Genomic DNA, 27080 nt, shown 5'->3' with positions numbered 1-27080 from the left:
GCAGTCCCTTAATTGTCACACTGCATATATACAGCTACAGTATGAGGCTGTAGGCACAGTAGTGCCTGGACACACTCACATAACAGGAACTGCAGTGCTGTTTTTAGGTGGAACTCAAAACAAAAAGTGAAAAAAAAAAAAAAACTTTTTTAGATAACATGTTTTAAAAGTTGTGAAATTGCAAAACACAGTTTTATGTTTCTTCATCAAGCATTTTTATCTATATGGCACTCACAAGATATATTATGTTTAGTGTAGCAATAATATGTTAAAGTGTAAAACTAAGTATAATACCATAATCTAGAATTCTAATCCCAAGTCTCTTAACAAAAATCTTGGAGCAAAAAAGTACAAAAAGCCTGGTAATTGGTGAACAAATCTAAACTTTACGGAAAAAACTATAGAAAATGTGTATCATCACACGGAGTGGCGCCGTGGATACACTAAAGATAGTACCGTGCCGCGTCCTTTTAATTACATATATCAAAAACCGGGGGAGAAGGGACTTATGGACTTTTTAGGCACCACAAAAAATATAGATAAAAATTCCTTATTTTATTTGATATCAAAAAACATACATAACAAAACAAAACAAAAATAATAATGGTTTAAAACACAACATGTGTCTGTACTAGAATCATTGCTATACAACACCGTCTACAGTACGAAAATCTTCGGGCATTTAGGAGAAATAGCTTCCCATGTGGATAGGTCCGGAGAGATGGCTATATAGCAGTTTCATAGTCAGTTCACATGTTGGGATTGATCGATGCTCGACATGTTTCGCGTATGGATTACGCTTCCTCAAGAGCAATAGCCGTATATGATGTAGCTATCAAGGTATATAACATTACAGTTGATTATTAGTACATATACACATAGATGAGAAACAGGCGTCTACAAGGGCGCCACATATCTAGTACCAAAAAGAACAATTGTGCGCTTGCTCATATAAGAGTGGTGGTGGGCGCCAGCGCCCCAGCGATACTAAAGGACTGCTATGGGGGCGTGCACAACATAGTTATAGGTGGTATATACGATGTATTAAGGTTTGTAACCCCAGTCAGGTATTTAAGAAAAGAAAAAGGACAAAAAGTGAGGGGGGAAAAGGGAGGGGAAAGGAGAGGGGGAAGAGGGAAAGAAAAAAAAGGGGGGGGGGGGGGGGGGGGAAACAAGGGGAAAATTTTTATCTATATGGCACTCACAAGATATATTATGTTTAGTGTAGCAATAATATGTTAAAGTGTAAAACTAAGTATAATACCATAATCTAGAATTCTAATCCCAAGTCTCTTAACAAAAATCTTGGAGCAAAAAAGTACAAAAAGCCTGGTAATTGGTGAACAAATCTAAACTTTACTGAACACAGATGATCTTTTTAAAGGGAATTTGTTGAAAGATTCGTAAAGGTTGCCATTGTTGAAATCTACTTTGAGAGCACTAGTTTTCTGGCTGTTCTTGTGATACTTTTGCTTCAGTTATGTAATATATTCACATTCAGATACTTGTCTAATACTCCTATAGAGCTTGCTTGTTCTCAGCCTGTGATTGAGTTACTGAATTCAGACACAGCCAGACATCTAGAATTTTTAGTAGGTGGTCTACAATAGCAGTCCCTCCCACGGCCAGTCACTTTTAAAGGTTTCCCATAATTCAGAAGATTTTTCTTCAGACCCCTTCATTTGTATGTGTTCCTTTTTATAAAAAATACCGTAATAGAAAGTTTCTCCCCACCTGGCAAGTGTTCTGGAAACAATTTGTCAATTGTATATCCTGGAAGCCAAGAGGTAATCTAGCTCTAGAAGCCTTAGTAACATTTATGGAAAATGGATAAAAGTAATTTTTATTACTTTATTATATATCTGTATATTTTAACAACTGTAAGAATTAGTGAGTTATGATCTGGAGATGCCTTCTGCGCCTATGCAGCCTCAATTCCACTGGGACTTATTGTGCAGGAGTGTGCCATTTTAATCTCTTGGCATGCAGTTGGAAGGCACAGAAACGTACTCCTCAACTCCCTACCCCCCCCCCCCGACTACAGCACGCAGTGATCCTTGGACATTTCTAGGGACCTTTGCTTACAATGACTGATCGCAAAAGACATTCTCTGTTCCTGATCTACAGCAAAGGTTGTGTGTAACCCTTTGGGTAATCTGTACATATTTTTTTGGGTGGATTGTAGGCACAGGGGGGAAAAGGGTAGTATGCCTTGTCAGCCCCCATTCAGGTAACAGCTCAGGAAAGGGTCTTCAGCATCTCTGTAATGGCCTTGAATGGGATAGTCCTTACCAGTGCTTACAGTTTGTGTTGCTGCCCTCCACTGATGCCTCACTAGCTCTTTCAGTTGCTTCTTCTTCCTCCTGTCTATGCAGAGAGTATTTCTCAGCCACAACGTCTGATTTATGGGAAAGCTATCTACCCTGTTAGAGCCCTCAGATCGTTGGGGCTGAAAGCAAGACCTCTTTGTCTCTCCTCCAAGGGTCAAACGCTGATTTTCTTTTTGCAACGTCTGTGCTTCCTGCATAGGGGAAGAGGACTGCTCATCTCATGACTCTGAGGGCTTCGCACAGAAGGATATTCACACTGCTGATCCCTGTACCAAGCTAAAGAATACTATCCATGTGTTTATTCATGCAGTACACTCCTGTCTTGCCCTAGTACACCCTGTATCGACCCAACCAAAGTTCACCAGTCTTGGCTCCTTGAATTACTGAGCCAGCCAAAACATTTCCTGTACACTTGCTCTTGGAACTTGTGCAGTGACTGGCCTCATCCAAAGAAAATCTTTGTGCCTCCCAAAAGCTTTGCTAAAAAAATGCCCTACTTCGGAGGCTTTCCTACAAGAACTGTCTTGCTCCAATATCTTTTGGACAACTCCTATTTGGTGACTCCTTGAACCCTTATGACGTGTACACAGGAGCGGAATTTCCGTCAGAAAAATCTTGGATGTTTTTTCAGACGGAATTCCGCTCAAGCTTGCCTTGCATATACACAGTCACACAAGTTTTCTGAAAGAAGCTCTTTTCATTTTTTGGACATCCGTGTCAAGTCCAAGCCCAATTCAGACACCTAAGCTTGCCAAGTCTGGGAACAAGCTTTCCTAGCATTGAGGGGGCACCCCCACTTATCAGAGTGAAGAGATGCCTGTCAGCCTTCATAGCCATCTTGGCACAGAATATTTTAGGCAAAAGGGTAATTATGTCTCTCAGGGTTTCACAAGATAGAGATCTGATCCTACCTCCACCCCACTTCATGCTGTCAAACTTGCCATCCTTCCCACAGAAGAGGGTGGAACTTCACGCTGTCCACCAGAGCTCCTTTTTCAGTGGGTGCCAGCTGCAGTACCAGAGAGAGTTAGATTTCAGGGGTTCAACTTCAATCTGTTCACTGATCCAAAAGAAAAGGGGGGGGGGGCATTTGACCCATTTTAGATCTGAAAATTCTCAACATATTCCTTTTGGCTCAAAAATTCCACATGGAATCTGCCAGGTAAATCTTTGCTACCTTTCAGCCGGTAGACATGCTAGCCCCTAGCTTCTGTAGAAATCAAGGATGCCTGTTTACACATCCTCATTTTTCCTCTACATCAATGCCTGTTTGCATTGTGCTGTGAGTACATAATCCTTCCAGTTTGTTACCCTTCTGCCTAGCCTGTTCACAGCATGTTGGGTCTTCACCAAGGTTTTTGCCCCATCCTATCTCTGGGAGATATTAAGCATTTATTACAAAATTAGAATTTTTTTTAATATGATAAAGACTTTATATTACTAACCGCTGATGTTTTCTCATTGTATAAAATAATTTGTTACAGAGAAGACCCAGAGGCAGTAAAATTGTTTTTTTTTGAAGAGGGATAGAAGTCTGGCAGAAGCAAAAAAAGATTATGTCTTATGCCGCGTACACACGAGCGGACTTCTCGTCCGCCTGAACTCCGAAGGACTTTTCGACGGAGTTGCGATGGAGTTCCAACGAAATGGACTTGCCTACACACGATCACACCAAAGTCCGATCATTTCAAACGTAATGATGTATGACCGGACTAGAATAAGGAAGTTCATAGCCAGTAGCCAATAGCTGCCCTTGCGTCCTTTTTTGTCCATCGGACTAGCATAGAGACGAACAGATTTTTCGATCAGACTCAAGTCCGTTGGAAAGATTTCAAATGTTCTATTTCTAGGTCCGTCGGAATTTTCGACAGAAAAGGTCCGATGAAGCCCACACACGATCGGAATGTCCGACAGAATCATTGCATCTGACCTTTTCTGCCAGACAGTCCGCTCGTGTGTACGTGGCATCAGAACGTTTAGATTTCTATCTGACACATCAATTTTTGAGTTTAATAGACAGTATTATTCACAACAGATAAGAACAGCCATTGGAGATAAGTCCTCCCCTAGTATTTTTAATTTGTACATAGATAGGTGGGAGAGAGAATATATTGTATAATATAAAATACAAATAGTGCAGTGCCAAAAAATCATAAACTACTATGCATATACAAAGTGATAATGCAAAAAAGCATAACTATGGACCACATATGTAAACGACATAACAACACACAAATAAATGCATGTAAGGTACACTAATAAAAATGCTCAATTGAATCAACCAAGTGCATACAAATAGTCCATTTTTGTGTTTATAAACGTCTTATTTTGAAGATCAAGTTTCAATCAAGAAGCTGTAACAGTCCAAACAGATATTCTGTAAAGTATATCTTGCTTATAATCATAGGATATACAAATCATGAAGATACATATGAAAACTGGATACAATTGGATTAATAGTTGCTGATAATAAGGTAGGACATTGGGGAACGAGCCAAATCATCGTACTCAGATAGAGACCAATCTAAAGCATCAATATCAAGTGTAACATCACTCAATACACATGCCGGACAAAAAAAAAAGGGGGGGGGGGCGCGCAACATACATTACAAAAAGAGATTGTCCCAGTTATCCCATTTTTTGGTAAGGATATGCATAGTGTCATATAGGGCAGCCTTTTTCAACCAGGGTGCCTTGAGGTTTCTGCTGGGGTGCCTTGGCAAAATGCCTAAAAATGTATAAACAATTGTACACAAGCCAGCAGGTGGATCAAGCCTGCTATTTAGTTACACAAAGCCTTTCTAGACACTGGCATCCTAGCAACCAGTGACATCAGTTAATAAGGAGACTGTCTGTCTGTTGCCTTCACAGCATCCTTATTTGACCCTCATGTGCCCCTCTCCCTCAGCACTGGGATGATATTAGCTAACTGATGGAGAGAAATTGAAGGAGAAGAGAAACATTGGAATACTAGTCAGTACCAGTGTGCAAAAGTGTATTTTGCTTTGGAAGAAAAAATCACCTCTAGTGTTGGGTGTCCTATGTGTAGCTGTTGCTGCATTTTGTAAAGCTTTTAGAATTGTTTTTTACATCTTAGGCCTCATTTACACTGCTGTTAGTAAACGGACATTTAGAAGCAGTTGGCCGTTTTTTTCAGCTGCCCCTGAACTCTCCTCAATGTTATCTTATCAGTACATGTACAGAGGTTAAATCGTTCAGGAGAGGTTGTAAAAACATCCCGTGTACATTAAGCCTTAGAATGGGGTACCTCGAGACTGTCCAGCAGTAACATCATGAATAAATACAAGAGAACCAGTTCCATTGCTCTGAGGAAGCCTGTGACCAGGTGAAACGCGTAAGAATCGTGCCACTGTGTCTGTGGTGACAGGGACCTCTGGTTGTGCACATGCACCTAAAACCCTCTCCACTTTAATCTAGCGCTGCGTTTCTGCCGGCAGCCGCATAGCCTGAAGCAGTCCTGAAAGGATTTTCCCCATTCACTGATCACCCTTGAACCTGGATATTGCTCTCCACAGTATGCTCCATCTCAGCCCCTGAACACTGCCTGGTCTTAGGATGTGAACTCTGCGGCTCACCGTAGGCTGTGAAGCTGAACCAAACAACTCAGACGTGAGTGCAGTGTTTCTCAGTGAGCGAGGAGACCGTGTACGGACGGGAGTCTGAAGCAGGAGAGAGATCCTTGGCGGGTGAGCTTTAAATATATCCCATTATTTGGGGAATGAATACATTGTAATCAGTGACTTTTAAATCACGCTGGGGACATACGGAAGTTCAGACTAATAATTGCTGATTTCGGCACCGCACTGCAAACAATCCCAGCCGGGAACTGTATTTGTAAAGTGGACGATTAATCCATTCCCCTTAACATAACCCATACAGGCAAATGCTTCTATTATATACCCAATGGATGCCGCAACAATGCTTGTTTTAGTTAGAGCCCCTTTGGACTACTGAAAGCACATTGGACCCGGGTCTTAGAGATTTTTGTCTGTATGTGTATGGCTGATGTTAGTGTGAGAGGTGTTTAATAGGTATGGTGGCCACCCAAGTCCCTTAAGACGTCAGTCTTATTTTAACTATATGTTATTAGTAGCCGCAATTTGATGTGGAAGAGTTATTTGTAATATATTTGTTTTTTCTAAATTGTTCGATTTCTGATAACTAAATAAAGATTTATAATTAAATATGTTAGTGGGTCCTTGTTGAAGAACTGCTTTACAGAGTATTCTCTGTTTTTTTTTTGTAACCAGTTCCATTGGCAGCCATACATGCCCACGCCATGACACTACCACCACCATGCTTCACTGATGAGGTGGTATGCTTTGGATCATGAGCAGTTCCTTTCCTTCTACATACTTTCTCTTCCCATCTCTCTGGTACAAGTTGATCTTGGTCTCATCTGTCCATAGGATGTTGTTCCAGAACTGTGAAGGCTTTTTTAGATGTTGTTTGGCAAACTCTAATCTGGCCTTCCTGTTTTTGAAGCTCACCAATGGTTTACATCTTGTGGTGAGCCCTCTGTATTCACTCTGGTGAAGTCTTCTCTTGATTGTTGACTTTGACACACATACACCTACCTCCTGGAGAGTGCTCTTGATTTGGCAAACTGTTGTGAAGGGTGTTTTCTTCACCAGGGAAAGAATTCTTCGGTCATCCACCACAGTTGTTTTCTGTGGTCTTCCGGGTCTTTTGGTGTTGCTGAGCTCACCGGTGCGTTCTTTCTTTTTAACCACTTAAGGACCAGCCTCGTTTTGGATTTTAGGTGTTTACATGTTTAAAACAGGTTTTTCTGCTAGAAAATTACTTAGAACCCCCAAACATTATATATGGTTTTTCTTCTAACACCCTAGAGAATACAATGGCGGTCATTGCAATACTTTTTTTTGCACCGTATTTGCGCAGCGGTCTTATAAGCGCACTTTTTTTGGAAAAAATTCACTTTTTTGAATAAAAAAATAAAACAACAGTAAAGTTATCCCAATTTTTTTTATATTGTGAAATATAATGTTACGCCAAGTAAATTGATACCCAACATGTCATGCTTGAAAATTGCGCCCGCTCGTGGAATGACGTCAAACTTTTACCCTCAAAAATCTCCATAGGCGACGTTTAAAAAATTCTACAGGTTGCATATTTTGCGCTACAGAGGAGGTCTAGGGCTAGAATTATTGCTCTCGCTCTACCAGTCGCGGCGATACCTCACATGTGTGGTTTGACCACCGTTTTCATATGCGGGCGCTACTCGCGTATGCGTTCGCTTCTGCGCGCGAGCTCGTCGGGACAGGGGGGTTTTAAAAATTTTTTTTTTTATTTTTATTATTTATTTTATATTTTATTTATTTTTACACTGTTTAAAAAAAAAAATAAAAATTGTGTCACTTTTATTCCTATTACAAGGAATGTAAACATCCCTTGTAATAGAAAAAAGCATGGCAGGACCTCTTAAATATGAGATCTGGGGTCAAAAAGACCTCAGATCTCATATTTACACTAAAATGCAATAAAAAAAAAAAGTCATTTAGAAAAATGACATTTGAAAAAATATGCCTTTTAAGAGGCGTGGACGGAAGTGACGTTTTGACGTCGCTTCCGCCCAGCAGTGTCATGGAAACGAGTGAGCGCCATCTTGGCCTCACTCGTCTCCAGACACACCACGGCACAGGACGCGATCGCCTCCGCCGCTACCGACGGCTCCGGTAAGCGGCGGAGGGCACCGGATCGCGGCGGGAGGGGGGGGCCCCCTCTCCCGCCACCGATAAAAGTGATCTCGCGGCGAATCCGCCGCAGGGACCACTTTTATCTGAAAGCCGGCCGCCGCACGAAAACGGGGATACCGGGGTTATGGCAGCTAGCTGCTGCCATAACAACGATATCCCCGTTCAAACTTAGGACGTACATAGTCGTGCGGCGGTCGGGAAGTGGTTAAGGATGTTCCAAACAGTTGATTTGGCCACACCTAATGTTTTTGCTATCTTTCTGATGGGATTGTTTTGTTTTTTTAGCCTGATGATGGCCTACTTCACTGATAGTGACAGCTCTTTGGATCTCATATTGAGAGTTGACAGCTACAGATTCCAAATGCAAATAGCACACTTGAAATGAACTCTGGACCTTTTATCTGCTCCTTGTAATTGGGATAATGAGGGAATAACACACACCTGGCCATGGAACAGCTGAGCAGCCAATTGTCCCATTACATTTGGTTCCTTAAAAAGTAGGAGGCACATATACAAACTGTTGTAATTCCTACACCGTTCACCTGATTTGGATGTAAATACCCTCAAATTCAAGCTGAAAGTCTGCAGTTAAAGCACATTTTGTTTGTTTCATTTCACATCCATTGTGATGGGGTAAAGAGCCAAAAAAAATTAGAATTGTGTCAATGTCCCAATATTTATGGACCTGACTGTATGTCATAACAGATGATTGGTAACAATTTACATATGATTTGAGATTATGGAATTGAACTAACGGATGAATATAATTAGATTTTTGGGATTTATATACAATGTATTTATGGAAAGGATATATTTGCCCACACACAGCGGTGTTTATTTTTACTTTTATTTTGATTTCTTAGTTTATACAAAGGAGGAGAGATTAGACATTGTATAAGGCTTAAAGGATAAGTTTACCTTTAGTAACCTGTTACATGTTAGACCTGTATTTAGCATGTAACCTGTTATTGTACAGCACTTCTGCACGTGGTCGCCTCCTTCAAGATGGTCAAAAACAAGAAGGCACTAGGGGACTTTACTGGTGTATTGGCTCCTTATACCTTCCTCTTTTTTTCTAGAAAAAACGACAGGATATCTACTAAGTCTATGTGTGTGCAGATCTGCAATATTAGATTAGTAGCACATTTGGTATTGTGTTGCCCTCTCCTTCCACCTATGGTCCCTGTATGTGATCCTTGTTCATGAGTCTCATGGAAAAAACACCCAGATTGTTTTCTGGAAAAATGTACTTCACGGAAAGAAAATAACATATTCTCATTTCACTTTTTTTTTATCTTCTCCAGTACCCCTCTCATTTCACTTTTTCAATTGGGGTGCCCAGAGTTTAGTTTGAACTAAATAAACATACCTTGCCATAGATAGTATGCCATGCCATGTTATATACTTATTTGCATGTAGATGTGTGATTTGTATATATAGTATGCTCTTTTTTGTTTTACTTTTACTATTTAAACACCCTTCTCCTGAAGAAGCATGTCTGTGAAATGCATTGAGAAACTGTAACTTCTCCACAGCCCAGATCTTTCTTCACAATGTAACATTCTATGCACTTTGCTGGTTTGCTATACATCCAGGAGACTGGCTTTGGATATAGCGGGGGGCTTTGTTTATTTAAATTGGAATTCCACCCAGAAATGGAACTTTCGCTGATCCGGTTCCTCCCCCCTCCAGTGTCACATTTGGCACCTTTCAGGGTTCGGGGGGGGGCGGCAGATACCTGTCTTCCGGGAAAGATCGCCACAGTATCCACGGCGATCTACGCCTCATCTGTCCCCCCCCCGCTGTCTTCTGGGAGACACTTAGGTCCCAGAAGACAGCAGGGACCACTCAGAACGCGAAGCGCGACTTGCACATGTAGGGAACCAGGCCGTGAAGCCGCAAGGCTTCACTTCCTGATTCCCTTACTGAAGATGCTGATGCCTCCACCCGGAGCCGAGGGATGGGTCAGCTTTGGGTGAGGACATTGCAGACGCCCTGGACAGGTAAGTGTGCTTATTTTAAAAGTCAGCAGCTGCAGTATCTTAACATATATGTCAACCCGATAAAGTTCTTTCTCACCTGTTCTCATTACAGTTCCCAGACTGCTGGACTGGGGAGGAGTCTTATGCCGTGTACACACGAGCGGACTTTTCAGCATCAAAGGTCCAACAGTCTTTCCGACGGACTTTCGACGGAGTTACGACAGACTTTCGAACGACCGGACTTTCCCACACACGAACGGACTAAAGTCCGTTGGACTGAACGTAGTGACGTACGAAGGGGCTAGAATAAGGAAGTTCATAGCCAGTAGCCAATAGCTGCCCTTGCGTCCTTTTTTGTCCGTCGGACTAGCATACAAACGAACTGATTTTTCGACCGGACTCGAGTCCATCGGAAAGATTTGAAACATGTTCCAAAGCTAAAGTCCATCTGATTTTCAACAGAAAAAGTCCGCTGAAGGTCCGATGAAGCCCACACACACAGTCGGATTGTCTGACGGATTAGTTCCGTCGGACCAGTCCGCTCGAAAAGTCCGCCCATGTGTACGCGGCTTAAGAGACAAAATCAGTCCAAAGGATGTGGTTGGTGAGGGAATTCATCAACGTTTTTTTTAGCTAAGGGCTATTCACTCCCTCTGATGTGGTGGACCGACCAGCTTCAAGGACAACCAGCGAGGGTTCAGGTGCACAATGTCACAGCTGACCCTTTCTAGCCTTATCTACAGTCCACATTCCTTGGGTAGACAGTTGGCAAGCAGACCTCCTCAGTTGTTGGCACCTGGATGCGAGGGCATGGTTTCTTCAGCCCAAAGTGTTCTGAGACAACTGTCATTATTGAGGGATGCCGGACGTTGATTGTTGGCAACCCATTTCAACAATAAGGTGAACAGGTTCATGGCCAGCATCCAAGGGCCAATAAACGCTTTCCCTCTGCTTTAATTTCTTCCTCAGCTTCTTCTCTGGATCAAGGTGAAGGGCATCCTGGTGATCTTGGTGACACCAAATTGACCCAGAAGGACTTGGTAGACAGACATTCTCTGACTCCTGGGAAGACACCCTGTGGGCACTTCCCAACCAACCTGACCTGCTCTCCCAAGGGCTGGTCTATCATGCTGCTTTATGGTGGCTGGCTTTGATGGCTTGACTGTTAAAGCCTCAAGTCCTGAGGGATCAGTGTCTGTTCAGCTTCATTAGTTCTATGCTGCTTAAAGCGGAGTTCCACCCATTTATAATTCAGCAGCTACAAAAAGTGTAGCTGCTGACTTTTATTAATCAGACACTCACCTGTCCCACGGTTCAGCAATGCGGGTGCAGGAAGCCTCGCTCCTATTCCCCTCCTCTCTGCGGCACTGGTATTCTAACTGTGGGTGCCTGGCTTCACAGTCGGGCATGCACTGCGCATGCTGTGAATGGCCGGGCAATCTTCTGGGACCTGTGACGTGTCCCAGAAGATGGGAGGGAGGGGGGAGAGGTGATCTTCCTTCCTCCGCCACGGCACCAGGGGAGGAAGTGGGAGCTGGTTGCCTCTAAAAACAGGGTACCCGCTCCCCCCCAAAAAAAATGACATGCCAAATGTGGCATGTCAGGGGGTCACCAGCACTTAAAGCGGAAGTTCCATTTTTGGGTGGAACTCCACTTTAAAGCTAGGAAATTGACCTCCCAGGAAGTCTGTCTTCACACTTGGAAGGTTTACTTTGCATGGTGCGAGACATGCTAGTTTCACCCTAGACAATATTCTGTGGGACATGTCCTCTACTTTCCCCAGTCTGAGCTATAAAGCTCTTTTGGGATATTCCCTCAGCCCTTATACCCTTTTTCTTGTGACTATCACTTCAGCAAGAAGGGTAAAGCTGCCTTAATTTGTTAATGATGCTTCCTTGTGCTTCAAAGGGAAAAGGTGGTTTGAGGCCTTGGGGCTGCTTTTCTTCAAGGTGATTTCTCATTTCCACCTTCAGCAGAACATTTTCCTGCATTCTCCTTTTTCAGCTCCAAAGTATCTCAATATGATTCTGATGTGGTTGTGCTTACTGCTTCTAAAACCCCTGTCAAAAATGATGTAATCACCAGTCCCTGAGGATGTTCCTTCAGTTGTTTATTGTTGTAGAAAAAAAGCAGATCACAGACATGGCCAAAAACTAAAGGCATTTCAAATGGCAACTTTCTGGCTTTAAGAAACACTAAAAGAAATCAAGAAAAATAATTGTGGTGGCCAGTAACAGTTAGATTTATAGAACAAGCACAGGGAATAAATTATGGAATCACTCAACTCTGAGGAAAAAATTATGGAAACATGAAAAACAAACAAAATAACACTCCAACACATCACTAGTACTTTGTTGCACCACCTCCTGGCTTTTATAACTGCTTGCAGTCTCTGAGGCATTGACTTAATGAGTGATAAACAGTACTCTTCATCAATCTGGCTCCAGCCTTCTCTGATTGCTGTTGCCAAATCATCTTTGCAGGTTGGATCCTTGTCATGGACCATTTTTTTTTAACTTCCACCACAGATTTTCAATTGGATTGAGATCCGGACTGTTTGCAGGCCATGACATTGACCTTATGTGTCTTTCTTCAAGGAATTTTTTCACAGTTTTTGCTCTATGGCAAGATGCATTATCATCTTGATAAATGATTTCATCATCCCCAAACATCCTTTCAATAGATGGGATAAGAAAAGTGTCCAAAATTTTAATGTAAACCTGTGCATTTATTGAAGATTTAAGGACAGCCATCTCCCCAGTGCCTTTACCTGACATGCAGCCCCATATCAAAATTGACTGTGGAAATTTGCTTGTTTTCTTCAGACAGTTGTCTGCATCAATCTCCTTGGAACGGCACCAAACAAAAGTTCCAGCATCATCACCTTACCCAATGCAGATTTGAGATTCATCACTGAATATGACTTTCATCCAATCATCCACAGTCCACGATTGCCTTTCCTTAGCCCATTGTAACCTTGTTTTTTTGTGTTTAGGTGTTAGAGATGGCTTTCTTTTAGCTTTTCTGTATGTAAATCCCATTTTCTTTAGGCGGTTTCTTACAGTTCGGTCACAGATGTTGACTCCAGTTTCCTCCCATTTGTTCCTCATTTGTTTTGTTGTACATTTTCTGTTTTCAAGGTATATTGCTTTAAGTTTTCTGTCTTGACGCTTTGATGTCTTCCTTGGTCTACCAGTATGCTTGCCTTTAACCACCTTCCCATGTTGTTTGTATTTGGTCCATGTTTTAGACACAGCCGACTGTGAACAACCAACATCTTGTGCAACACTGCGTGATGATTTACCCTCTTTAAGGAGTTTGATAATCCTCTCCTTTTTTTTCAATTGACATCTCTGGTGTTGGAGCCATGCTTCATGTCAGTCCACTTGTTGCAACAGCTCTCCAAGGTGTGATCACTCCTTTTTACCTACATACTAACAAGCAGATTTAATCTGATGCAGGTATTAGTGTTTGTAATGAAAATTTACAGGGTGATTCCATAATTTATTCCTCAGAATTGAGTGATTCCATAATTTATTACCTGTGCTTGTTCTATAAATCTAACTGTTACTGGCCACCGCAATTACTTTTCTTAATTTCTTTTAGTGTTTCTTAAAGCCAGAAAGTTGCCATTTGAAATGCCTTTAGTTTTTGGCCATGTCTGTGATCCTGCTTTTTTTCTACAACAATAAACAACTGAAGGAACATCCTCAGGGACTGGTGATTCCATCATTTTTGCCAGGGGTTGTATTTGAAAGTTGGATTATCTTTTTGTCCTGCCTACAAGTTCCCACTAAGGGTTTCCTGTGTCCTGCATCGTTTTTTTTGGTGAATTATTCAGGTTAACACTAAGGTTTATGCTTTGAAGTATAAGTATTCTAAGTTTTCTGTTAAGGCTCACTGTAGCTGTGATATGTAAATGTACTCAATCTCTAGACAAATAGGCCTTCGGCCTCTGCTTAGATACCTTCAGGTCCTTAGTCAAACACTACAATAATACTGTCTATAGTATTAGAGATTGACATTAACTGGAGCTGAACCCAGTGCTGTCTCTACACAACTTAGCTAGCTCCAGGTAACAGTGATGGCACTACAGCTATAGCAGCCCACACAGCTGTTACGTGACTACAGACCTTATTTGCCCTTTCACACCAATGCACATGCAGTAATGGGCTTGATTTGACCTTTTTTAGATGTGCTTTGAAATGTAAAGACCCTTTAACGCACCTATTGCATTAAGACACGTTTTTAACGCGTTTGCATTGCGTTAAATAACGTTTTCTAGATGCCTCCTCTCTCAAAAATGCTGTAAACGCCATAGGGGTGTTTATGTCATGTTTGGATCGCCTTTACATGGACATTAATGGAAGCATTTAGGGAGCGGTAAAGCCTGCCAAATGACACACATCGGGTCAATTTTGGTGTGATATGATGCGAAGTGACACAAACGTGACTATGTGAACAACACTGGCCACGGCAATGCACACACTTTTTGCAGGCATTCTGAAACGTCTTGACTTAGCCTTGATGCATGCAATTTCACATGCACTTGTTTGTCTTTACATTTCATGTTTTTTTGTTTTTTTTATGTGTTTTACATGCATTTACATTAGAGATAATAAAACATTTGCCATGGTGTAGATTTACTAACAATGTACAAAAAGTCATTGTATTGTATGTGTGGTTGTGTGGGTTAACCATTTATTACAAAACGGTCCACTTAATGCATGTCAAGGCACAGAAAATGCTGTTTTACTTATTTAAAAAATTGCTCTGAGCTACAAAGCAAATATGTGAACTAACCATGCTATAATGATGAATAAAAACTACCAAGTATGAACAGGCCTTAAAAGGTTGAATCAAGAGAAAAGGGATCCGCTGCTCCAGGTGTGTGCAATACCTCAATTGGAACCAAGTAGGAGTGATAGCCCCAGCCCGCCTCTGTGAAAACTTGAGAAAAGAAGAAATGGCTGCACATCCAAAGGTTCCAAAACAAAATGTCTTTTATTGAAAATGACCAGGATACACCAGGGACACCGGGTAATAGTCATGTAGACACATTTCACACTGATTTGTGTTTAATCATTAAAAGGTTGGAAAGGAGTTACTGGAGCATCGAGCAGCTTGTCTGCATAATGAGTCTGGGGGACACAAACTGCTGTTGTACCTCATGCTGGATGGAGATGACCAGTGGGCTCTCCAGCACAACAGGTTTCTATTGAACTGTAAGGACACAGATCCAGATGTCTTGTTTGTAGGTGACTCCGTGATGCAGTTAATGCAGCAATGAGATACAATATTTAAAGTGAACTGTTCTCTCTACTGCATGCATTGAACTTTGGTATTGGTGGGAACATTGCACGCCACACATTTGGAGACTTCAAATCAGAGAACTGGAGAATGTTAAACCGAAGATCATCTTTTTATGGATTGCTACCAAGAACCATGAAAAGTCTGAAGATGAAGTGACTGAAGGAGTTGGAAGCCATCATAAGACTCATAAATATTTTGCACCCAGAAGCCAAAATAATTGTCATTGGATTACTGCCATGTATAGAGAACCCACATTCTCTGGAAGAGAAGAATGTCCACGTCAACCAGCTCATGTTGTTCTGACTCCCACATCATCCTAGAGTGCAGCTGCTGGACTTAGATTTTGGCTTTGTTCACTCAGATGGCACTAGCCACTAAAATCAGAGGTTTGATTACTTCTACCTGAGGGCTACTGGATATGTTAAGGCCCGCAGGTCACTTCATAAACTGATTATACAACTGCTGAAGGAAAAACAAGTCACCCTAACCTGATGACCATCCTGCTGTCAGTGCTACATCATTTTACCCCCGTTTTACTTCTGTATGTAATTACACCTGCTTAAATTCAACTTCTGCAAACCACCTTTATTGTCTTCTGTATAATTGACCACTTAATACCAGCCACTACTGACCACTTATTTTCATAGAGTAATGTAGGCCATTTATATTCATGAATAATTTAATGAAAGAGAGAAACCTCCCTTTAGAATGTGTCTATGCAGCCAGTGTGAAAGCTTTGTATAGTGCTTACATATAAGCTGGTGTTTAGGATTCCCCTAATGAATCAGTGAATCAGATAATTCCCTATTTCATCCTACAAGTTTCCTCTTTAGAATTACACCTTTCATGTGCCTGCAAAGTTTTACATAGGTAAAGAATGTATGGTAGACAACCCTCGTGTGAAAGAGGTACTAGTACACAAAGCTAATAGTGCAATGCATTTAATAAAGACACTCTAACATTACAGCTTCATTGTTGTGGAAGTGGAACTGTCTACAGTTTAATCATGTCTCTGCCCGTGCAGCCTGTATACAATCTAATATCCTCTATTTTATTTTATCTTGCAAGTTTTGTTCCGTAGCTGTCCTCTTATTGTACAGTGCATAAGGATCTTGGAAACGTATGTGAATATAGCAGCATTGCTTGTATGAAATCTTTATTAATAAAATACTTTGTGGTCAGGGACCAAAACACTGTTACTGAAAATAATTTGTCCTGAAGAATCCGGTCATCGTCTGGGACTGGGAAACTGGCCAGTATGGGTTACAAAGTGGCTTAGTACTGAAGCACATAGCAATATGTAGCCATGACTCAATGATAAAGGGTGTGGTTGGTGGAAGATAAGGGCCAAAAAAACCTGCAGATAGGTTATCTTGTAGTGTAGATCTGTGCAGGTTGCCCGCTTAGGACTTAGGACTCAGTTGAAGATTTTGCATCTTCAGAGCCTTTGCTTCTGCATAGCATAATGAATAGGATTGTTCCCCCTTATTGTCGTGTATATGGAGAGTAGTTATAAAAATATTAGGGGTTAACACTGCGGCTCCACCACTCTATCCCAGATCAAGCTTTTCTTTATTTTGGGTGTGCTTCCTCTTTCCATTTCCGCCAGGAGCACAGAAATACTTAAAGCGGAACTTCACCCAAAAAGTGTAGTTCCGCTTGTTTGCATCCTCCCCTTCTCCTATGCCGCATTTGGCACTTTTAGGGGGGGGAGGGAAGAGTAGAAATCTGAGCCAGAAGTTCAGCCCCCCCTCTTTCCCCTGCAGTCTTCTGGGACACATCACAGGTCCCAGAAGACTACGGAACCATTTACAAGGCGCAGTGTAGATCGCGCATTTGCAGTAGGAAACCGTCTGTGAGGCCGATAGGCTTCACTTCCTGTTTCCCTTACTAGAGATGCCCGCACCTGCATCTGAAGCCAATTGAAGAATGGGCTTGGATGAGGAAATCGCTGGATCCCTGAACAGGTAAGTGTCCTTACAGTATTTGTGGCTGCTGACGTTTAATTTTTTGGAGAAAGCCTGGAGCTTCTCTGTAAGCCTAGTACACATGATGAGAATACCGGATGATTTTTTTTTTTTTTTTTGCATGCTAGTCTCATAAGAAAAATTAAGGGGTCACTAAAGCTTCCCGTATGACAGAATACAACTTCAGAAGTGATGTAATGTGTTGTATTGTATTGTAATATATTCTTTCGTTTTTGAGCATGCGTGGTCTTCCGAATTTTTATTTATTTATTTATTTATTTTATCCCCTAAGCCATTTAAAGCCCACAAATTGTTAAAAAGACCAAAATCATTTAATAAAAGTGCAATTGAAATTCTCAATTTGTGTCAAAATGTCTGAGAAATTAAAACTCTGATCATCTCTACTAGACAGCTTCAAACTGGAGGAAGTAGGAACTCATGTCAGACTGTACTTCTGAAGTCACCTTTGGATGGCACAGTAAGATATTGGTACCTCTACAAGTGAGCACCCTATTCTTGGTTAATGTTTTACTGATATTATTTTATGAAGAAATGTATGCTGAAATTATCCTAGAAATTAGATATTCAAACTGTACTTACTTTTTTCCCTATATTTTCATAATCATATTACATAAATACATATATGTGTTATTACTAGCCAACTATATGTCAAGCAGAGCCGTCAGTATTATTGGTGAACAACTGCGGCAAAAAAAAAATACCAGATTTATTTAAGGTTAAATGTAATTTTTTTTAACAATTTTTCAAGTAAAGCGGTAGAGGGTACAGAATAAAGAAAAAGGGGTAAACAAATACCACCACATAAATGGCACATATTGTGAGGTCATATAAATGCTAATAACAGTGTGTAAAAGTTGCATTCAATATCCTAAGCATTCAGCGTATCCAAGTATTTGGACATATAAATCTGTATAAACCAGGAGTTAGGGGCTGGAGATCGAAGACTTATGGGTGAATGTGAAAGAAGTCTGCCATTCACCCGGGGTGATTTTCTTACCCAGATCTCCAGACCACTTTTGTGTGAATGTGGGTAGGATGTTATGTGTGTGGGAGAGAATTTCCTTATATGTTAAAAATAGCGTGTGTCTGGGGACCTGGGAGAAACCACACATTTCCTCGAAGGTCGTTAGGATCCTATGTATTTGACCGGTTAGTGTAGGGTGGAGCAGAAGTTTGTCAGGGACATCATGGATAACCAATTTGTTGAAGGGGGTTGGTTTGCCTCATGTGGCACGAATCTGCCTGTTGCGTGGACAAATGAGCGTGCCGTTGGCCAGCTTGCCCTCTTATAGCCACCCACCCTTTTCTGAGGTTTCATAGTCGGGAACTGCAGGTTGTCAAATATTGGGTTAGAGGGCTGGGGTCGGTGGATAGTGCATAAGTTGTATGTCCACGGTACCACAGAGCCAGCGCCGCCTCAGTCAGTGGGGAAAGCATAGGCATGGTGCGGTATTTGAGGTGGTATCCCCAGACAAGATTTTTTTTAGTCTTTCTAAACTTTGGAAAAACCCTTGAAATAAGCTTCTGATCTCAGAGAACCTCTCAATAAAAATGATTTTATTTACACTAATGGTCAGTGATAAAGTGCCTCCTTACTTTGGTCATATAGAAATGCCCACTTACAACGGTGCTAAGTGTAAATGTGTTCTCTTACATTAGTAGTCAGTGTATAAAAATTCCTCCTTACATAGGTGAAGTGCACTCTCACTTTGGTGATCAGTTGTAAAGTGCCTCCTTACTTTGGTGGTTGGTGTAGTAGTTCCTCCTATAAATCAATGGTTAGTGTAGAACTGCCTCCTTGCATTGGTGGTCAGTTTAGAATTCCCCCCTTTCATTAGTGGGAAGTGTAGAATTGCCCCTTGTCATTGGTGGGCAATAGAAAATACCCTCTTTACACTGAATTTTCAAGGCTTTCTGTAAATGATATCCGAACCCAAGGACATAAATGTAATATATTGCAGCTAACCAATCCTTAGATAAGGTGACTTGTAGGCGCTTTCTCTTTTCCAGCTTTATTTTTTAGTATTATTTATTTTCACCTGTTGATCTTGCCTGTAACTTGTCCCAGAGTGACAACACTCACTCACTGTAATGTATCTATGTAGGAGTAGCATTGTCACTCTAGGCAAGGACGTGGTATATGACTTCAGACCAGCTCCCCCTCTCCTCTTCTCTATAACATAGGTGGTGGATGTTCTGTAGTCCACAGAGAAAACTAGGAACAATGCTAACAGTCAGCAAAGGAAGAAACCACAGGATGTTATCAACTCCCATGTTTTCTTGCAAGAAAAGGCACAAATGAATGTACAGTAACTGCAGTCATTAAAGTGGAAGTCCAGTCAAATTCTGACTATACTTAAACCTGCTCCTACCCCCATTCTTAGCCTATTCTAACTCTCCTGTAAAGGAAAGATGTCTATACCTCCCTATACTGAGGTGCTCCAATCCGGTTACATCCAGCAGCAGCTTCAGGGGAGAGGAGACACAGCCAACAAAGGATGCCCCATAGTAAGCCTATGGGTGACGTTACCGCAGTCGTTGGCGGCAACGTCTCCTCTTCACTGAGGCCGGTGTTCTGTCGATATGTGGCTGCCGTCAAAAAGTGCCCTCACATGCGCAAAACATAAGGGCAGTTCAGCTGAGTTGCTGATCAGCTAGAGTGACGTTACCATTGTGCATGCGCACATCGTATGAGCCTTTTGCATAGCTTTTGCATAGTTTTCAATTGTGCCCATGAAATGGTATCTCCCATCGAAAAAACCCTCCTACGATGTGCTATGGTGACGTCACTCCAGCTGGAGTGCCCTTCCGCTCTGCGCATGCGTGGGCACTTTTCAACGGAAGGCACAAATTGATAGAACACTGGCCTTTGGAGAGATCGCGTGACCCGACCAAAGTGTTTCAGCATAGGTAAATATAGACATCTTTCTTTTGACTGAACTTCTACTTTAATACATCAGTAATACATCATTTGATGTTTTTTTTTTAAATGCAAGCAGTGTAGGCTCCTGAATTTCACTTGGTATCAGAATCTTGCAGTCCAATGTATAGCAGGGTTTAGAGAGGGGGAAGGAGAAGCTGCACAAATAGCAAATGTGCTGCAGTGCAAGATGCATGCTAATGACAGAAAAGAGAGGATTGAACGTGAAATGGGCACATCACGCTGCTTCTCCTTTCCCTGTCCAGTCACTCCCCTGTTAGGCAAGACTGTGCTGTGTGGCAGATAAAACTGGATGGACAAAAATGTAATCCTTACGCAAGTAAAACTGCTCTAATTTATGCATTTTATCTGTGTATTTAGCTGTTTGCCTGAAGTTCAGCTTTAACTTCCTTTTTTAAAGGTAAAGCATATAGTATGTGTATTTTACCGCACAATCGCTCATTTAGTATTATGAAGACAACTAAGCAAGTTTCCAAATTTCTTTAACCTTTCAGCTCTTCCCTTTGCCTTGTGGTCCTCAGAGAATAGTACTAGGATCACAATGGAGCTACAGTTTAGAGACATGATTAAGGTTAGGTTCACATCTATGCAGGTTGCGGTTAATGCGTATTTCAGGCACAATTTGCAGTACATTTTTGAACACGTGTTTTTGAGGCTTTTTTTTTCTTTTGGCTAATACAATTATATGACAGTACTGTTCATGTTGCATCAAAGTGGTGCAGGAACCTTTATGGGTTAGGGTAAAATGTAATGGTTAAGGGTTAGTGTTAGCAGTAATCGTTAGGGATAGCAGTAATTAGAGTTAACGTTCTAACCCTAACAATTACAGCTAACCCTAACTCTAACCCTAATATTTAACCCCAACTCTAGCCCTTAACCTTAACCCAAACCTCAATCCTTAACCCTAGCCCTTAACCTAAACCTTAACCTAAACCCTAAACCTTAACCCTAGCCCTTAACCCTAAAATTTAACCCTAACTATAGCCCTTAACCCTAACATTTAACCCTAACTATAGCCCTTAACCCTGACATTTAACCCTAATGCCCCATACACACGATCGGACATTGATCGGACATTCCGACAACAAAATCCATGGATTTTTTCCAAAGGATGTTGGCTCAAACTTGTTTTGCGTACACACGGTCGCACAAAGTTGTCGGAATTTCCGATCGCCAAGAACGCGGTGACGTACACCACGTACGACGAGACTAGGAAAGGCCATTTTAGAACCAAGCGCGGCACCCTTTGGGCTCCTTTTGCTAATCTCGTGTTAGTAAAAGTTTGGTGAGAGACGATTCGCGCTTTTTCACACTCGTGGTTTTCAGATCGTTTTCTGCTGTTCAGTTTGTGCTTGTGGGTTTGTATCTGCTCTTCAGTGCGTGCAGCGAGTACCATTGACTTGTCATTGTGTTCTTGTTCGTTCGTTACTGTTTTTCAGGTCGCTCTTCTCAGTGTGTTCTGTTTCTTCGTTCTGAGCAGCTGACCGTTTTCTAGCCATGTTGCATATACGTACTCCTTGTAGAGTTCATGCTGTGCGGGGGCTTGGTGTTGGGGTCCTGACCTTGACACAAGCCCAGTCCATGAACAGGGTGGGGAGGAGTTCATGGACCAAGAATTGGTTGCTTCAGCGTGACCAGTTCTCTCATATGCCTTTGGTCCGTGAGAATAATCCTGATGATTTCAGGAACTTTCTCCGCATGACGGACCCCGTATTTCACCGTTTGTTGGCTTTGCTGACCCCCTATATTAGCAGGCAGGATACCTGCATGAGGCAAGCCATCACTCCGGAGCAGAGGCTCGTCGCCACCCTGCCGTACTTGACGACGGGGAGAAGCCTGCAGGACCTCAAGTTCTCGACAGGCATCTCCCCCCCAGGCTCTGGGGATCATTATCCCAGAGACCTGTTCTGCAATCATCCAGGTCCTGCAGAAGGAGTATATTAAGGTAAGATTTTTATCCTTTAATATCACATTTTATTGTATATAATGTTTGATAATATATTGTATTTCTTTCCTCATTCCCTAATTACCATGATTGTAATATGCTGTGAATGTCCCCTTTGTCCTCATGCATGCTGGATTTTTATGTAATTATTATTTTGCTCCTTCATACATATTTTCCTTCACTTACCTCCCCAGCATGGTCTCCTGCCCTATATTCACCTCATGTAGTCACTTAACAATGTATTTTGTCAGCTCCATAGTAATGCTTTACCCCAAACACCCCCTAAAATTTAAGGAAATGTGATTGGTGCTTAAAATTCATGCTGAGTTCCAGAGGCTTTTTTTGGGGGGTCCCCAAATCATTTGGAACCCCCCCCCCCAACTGCTAAGTCAGCTGATACCAATTCTCTATCTATCCTCAATCATCTATCTGCTGACTTTGCCAAACCCATACACACTATATCCATCTCTTTAGTGGTCAGATTTATGTATGAATTTCCCAAAGCATGTAGTGCAAGGGCCTGCCTGTATACTTTCAAATGGTACTGTTTCAAGTTTTTGTATACTATTATTATCTTGCTAGCTAATAGCAGAATGTCCAAATGTGCTAAAATGTGTACAGTGTGTATTTATCTCTTTGTATTATGACACTTCTTACCTGTCCAGTGGGCTATCAATAGTGTAACTAAGGAGGGGCTGGCCAAAGTAATACCCATTATTTAGGCATTCATCTCTCAATGAAGTGGAGAGGGTTACCTGTCCCAGAATCCCCCCCCCCATAATGTTAGAAATGGCCCAGGAGAGGGGGGAGGGGGAATCTGATAGTTGGACCTTATACTTTGGATTTTAAACATTTCCTCTAATAAATGTTATCTTGATGTTGGCCAACAATGTTTGTGTCTAATCTGCTTTCCCTGTTTATGTGCACAAAGACTAATTTTTTTTTTTTGGTTTTGACTCCACAGTTTCCTTCCACGCCACAAGAATGGCAGACTGTGGCCTCCCACTTTGCCCAGCGGTGGGACTTTCCTAACTGCGGAGGGGCAATTGATGGGAAACACGTCCACATCGTCCCACCACCCAACTCGGGGTCGTACTATTATAATTATAAGGGGTTCAATAGTATTGTGATGTTGGCGGTGGTGTCGGCTACTTATGAATTTATGTATGTGGACGTGGGGAAGAATGGCCGGATGTCCGATGGTGGAGTTCTACAGGCGTCTCCAGAATGGCAGCTTGGACTTGCCACCTCCAGAAGACAATGTGGAAGCACTCCCATTCGTCTTCGTTACGGATGAAGCTTTTGCACTGGGGGACCATCTTATGCGGCCATTCCCTATGAGGACCCTCACCCCGACCAGAGGGTTTTTAATTACCGGCTGGCCAGAGCCAGAAGAGTGGTGGAGAACACGTTTGGAATCATGGCTAGCCGGTTCCGCCTATTTCTTACACCCATACATATGGCGGAGTACAAACTGAATCACATCATCCTGGTATGCTGTGTTCTACACAACTTTTTACAGCAACATTCTGCCAACTATGCTGGCTCAGTTGGGCCTGGGGCCGGAATTCAACATGAATCAACCCTGACGGCGCTTGAAAGTGGCCGTCCTGGCTTGCCCCCCCCTGAGTGCCTGTAATGTCCGGCTAAGATACCTTGAATTCTTTGCGGATAGGGGGGCTATCAGTATTCCAGACAATGTGTAAAACCTTTTTTATTTAAAAAAAAAAAGAACTCAAATCTTCGGTGACATTTTTACTGCTTGTGTTTTTTTTAGCTGACCCTGACAGAAATGTGGTGAGTCCTGAAAATGGTGTGATTGTGTAACATTACAAAGCACTGTTGGGTGTTATTTACTAAAGGCAAAGGCACTTTGCACTACAAGTGCACTTGAAACTGCACCGAAACTGCACTTGTAGTGCAAAGTGTATTTTCCCTTAGGAAATAACCCCCATTGTCACAGAAAACACCAATTAGAGCACCACAAAAGTGTTGGAGCGTTGAGACAATAATCCACACAATCTTGTTTAAGAATCTTTTTAATAACAGCACAATCACATGTGCATTTCCAAAAGGTTTTTAAAACAAACCAACATGTTTGTTGTTTAACAATTTTTGGGGTCACATTAGAAAAAGTAGAAATGTCCATTTAAGATAAAACAGGCATGTGTAAAACCAACAAGAAATACACAATTTTAGAACTTACAAAGTTCACATTTGGTAGAACTTGAAGGCAATATCAGACATGAGTATTTACAAACTGTGTTTGATATTGCGTTCAGATGGGGTGAAGTCACCCCAGGAAAAGCCAAATTTGGAAGATGCACACAAATTTCCGAATGTCAATATGTGCTAGCTGCCATCACGGGGGATCAAGGAACGTGTTTTGGGGGTGCAACCCCTTCCGCACAGCTACTTTATTAGTGAGGAAGGGGTTGCACCCCCAAAAGGCGTCCATTGATCTCCCGTGATGGCAGATAGCACATGTTGACACACTGTGTGCCTCTTCCAAATTTGGCTTTGCTACAAATTGACATAAAAAATACAAAAAAATTTGGCACAATAAAAATCCAAGGCATTTTTAGGGGTTTTAAACTCTCCCTAAAACATCAATGATGTTCTTCATTTTTTGCTGAACATCATTGATGCTTTTCACAATGTTTTCCAAGTCCCTATTATACCCCATGATCTCCCCGATCAGGATCTGGGCACTTTCACTGGTGAAAGGATCTGGATCCACAACATCACGATCCCCTAAAAAGATAGAAACAAAAAAACACCATGTATTATAAATATGGCGGCATCCATCTCTTACCCGAGCCTGTGGTCACAGACACTCACCTGTTGTGGTGACTAGTTCCACCACGTCTTCCTCCTCCTGCTCTGCTGGTCTTCGGTGGATTTCCCCTTCTTCCAGAGGTGGGGGATCTGTGGTCTCCTCGGATGTGGGGTGTCCTCCGAGTCTTTTCTCCCCTATGTAAAAAAAAATAGGTATACTTAGCACACAGATATTTGCTGGCAGAAATAGGAATATGAAACATTGTTTGGAAGTGGGGTACAATTGTCTGTTTTGGCAGAGTTCCAAGATGTGGCATTTTTCTTGTCCTTTGTCAAGCTTGAATACTTTACCTGTCTTGTACAAGCTTCACAGATGGAGACACCCCTATAGTATACACTGGAGCACCTGTGTGGCCCCCCTAATAAAAAGGGTGTTCTTGTGTCCCACACTAGGGCTCCAGCGTCCAGATGTGTAAACTACTGCTGAGTGTCCTCTCCTTACACAGAATGTAGTTGGCATTTCATTCTAGTAACAAACCCATCTACACAACCCAATTCTTTTCAAACAAGTTGGCCCTAAAAAATGCTGGCAAATGCATATGGCCAAACGAACTATGTTTGATACGAACGAATAATGTGCCCAGGAACATGAAAGTTGCCTTTTGAAACTGGATAACAGTTAATAAAAGCACATGGAGCAGCATGAACGTAATAAACATAAAGAATAGGAACACAGCACAACAACTTACTTTTTTGCAGCACTCTCCGGATCTTTCTGTACTGCTCATGCTCCCTTAATTTGAAGTCCGACCACTGCTTCCTGAGCTGATCTTTCGATCATCATACCCCGAAATTCCTGTGCAGACTCTTGACCACTTTCGCCATGATCTTGGCCTTTCGGACATTGGGGTTGGGGTAAGGTCCATACTTCCAGTCATAGTCGGCCTTCTTCAGGATGTCCACCATCTCCAACATCTCCCCAAAGGACATATTTGATGCCTTTAATCGTCTCTTCCGGGATCGGGACGTTTCAGGCTCCGGCCTTTCCTCCTCCTCGTTGCTGTAATTAGCACGCACCTGCTCTGACTCCGTCATGTGCTCTTCCCCACTGCGCAGAACGAGAAGGGGCGGGGAAGAGACTAGAAAGAACGTCAGGGGCGGGCGGAGTTACACGCATGCGCAGTGTCTATAAAGCGTAACACGCGTGCGTAGTACGTACGATCTGTGAGCGGAGGAAGGAGTATCGGAGGCGCCGATCGTGAAAACGAAGGTAAGAGCTAAACTTGGGCCTATACTATTTCTAAATTGAGGCCTATATTGTAACTATATTAGGAGAGTTTCGCCTGACATTAGTGTTTGTCTTGTGTTGTGTCTTGCAGAGAAAATGGATGGCTTCAATAACCACAATTTCCTCCCCCTGTTCATAGACAAATACAGGGAGCTGCCCTGTCTGTGGCAGGTGAGACATCCACTTTACAATAATAAACAAATGAGGCAGGCAGCGCTGGAGAAACAGCTGGAGTTGGTGACACCGGTGGTCCCTACAGCAACCATCCCCTATTTAAAAGCCAAAATTGGTTGCCTGAGGAGCACTTACCTTAGGGAGCGCAAGAAGGTCACGGATTCCCAGAGATCCGGAGCTGCAGCAGATGACATTTATGTCTCCAGGCTCTGGTACTATGAGAGACTGCGATTTCTGTCAGACCACACTGGAGTCAGGGAATCCCTCTTAACCTTTCCTTCCACTCTTCCTTCCACCCCAGCTGAGGCTTCCGATGTCCAACCTGGGACTTCCAGCCAGGAAGTGGAGGAGCCCAGCTTGAGCCAGGTATAGCATTGTCCTACAGATTTCTTGTCAATAAATAAATGATGTTTACTAGATGTTATTATTGATCACTAATTGCTGATTTCATAAAGTGTTTTACATATCAATAGAGAGTAGTGGGCACCAAAAATTCGGACAAGAAAGAAAAATGCTGGGCTCGGAATGATAGTCTGTTATATTTGTTAACATTCAATTTGCAGTCATGAGATGAAAATTGTGTGTGATTGATGAAGAAAAAAA

The 27080-nt window shown here is 42.2% G+C and overlaps 1 protein-coding gene and 1 pseudogene across 10 annotated transcripts in view; both read left to right on the top strand.

The window, feature by feature from the left end:
* The window catches only part of MIPOL1 (mirror-image polydactyly 1), a 753413-nt gene that overhangs the window by 238449 nt on the left and 487884 nt on the right, over positions 1 to 27080 (top strand). Inside the window, exon 3 of one of the 10 annotated variants that reach the window (XM_073608904.1) lies at positions 17739 to 17808. The exons of 8 other annotated variants lie outside the window; for them this stretch is intronic. In XM_073608904.1, coding sequence (XP_073465005.1) covers positions 17769 to 17808 — 40 coding nt within the window. In that variant the 5' untranslated portion in view covers positions 17739 to 17768. Of the gene's footprint in view, positions 1 to 17738; positions 17832 to 27080 lie in introns of all 10 variants that reach the window. One more of the 10 variants, XM_073608906.1, reaches the window with a different exon arrangement.
* On the top strand, positions 15221 to 15855 carry LOC141117533 (platelet-activating factor acetylhydrolase IB subunit alpha2 pseudogene; annotated as a pseudogene).

Source organism: Aquarana catesbeiana, linkage group LG13, assembly GCF_042186555.1.
Source record: "Aquarana catesbeiana isolate 2022-GZ linkage group LG13, ASM4218655v1, whole genome shotgun sequence".
Classification (NCBI taxonomy): domain Eukaryota; kingdom Metazoa; phylum Chordata; class Amphibia; order Anura; family Ranidae; genus Aquarana; species Aquarana catesbeiana.
Note: the sequence above shows the minus strand (reverse complement) of the source record. Positions and strands in the feature narration are given on the sequence as shown.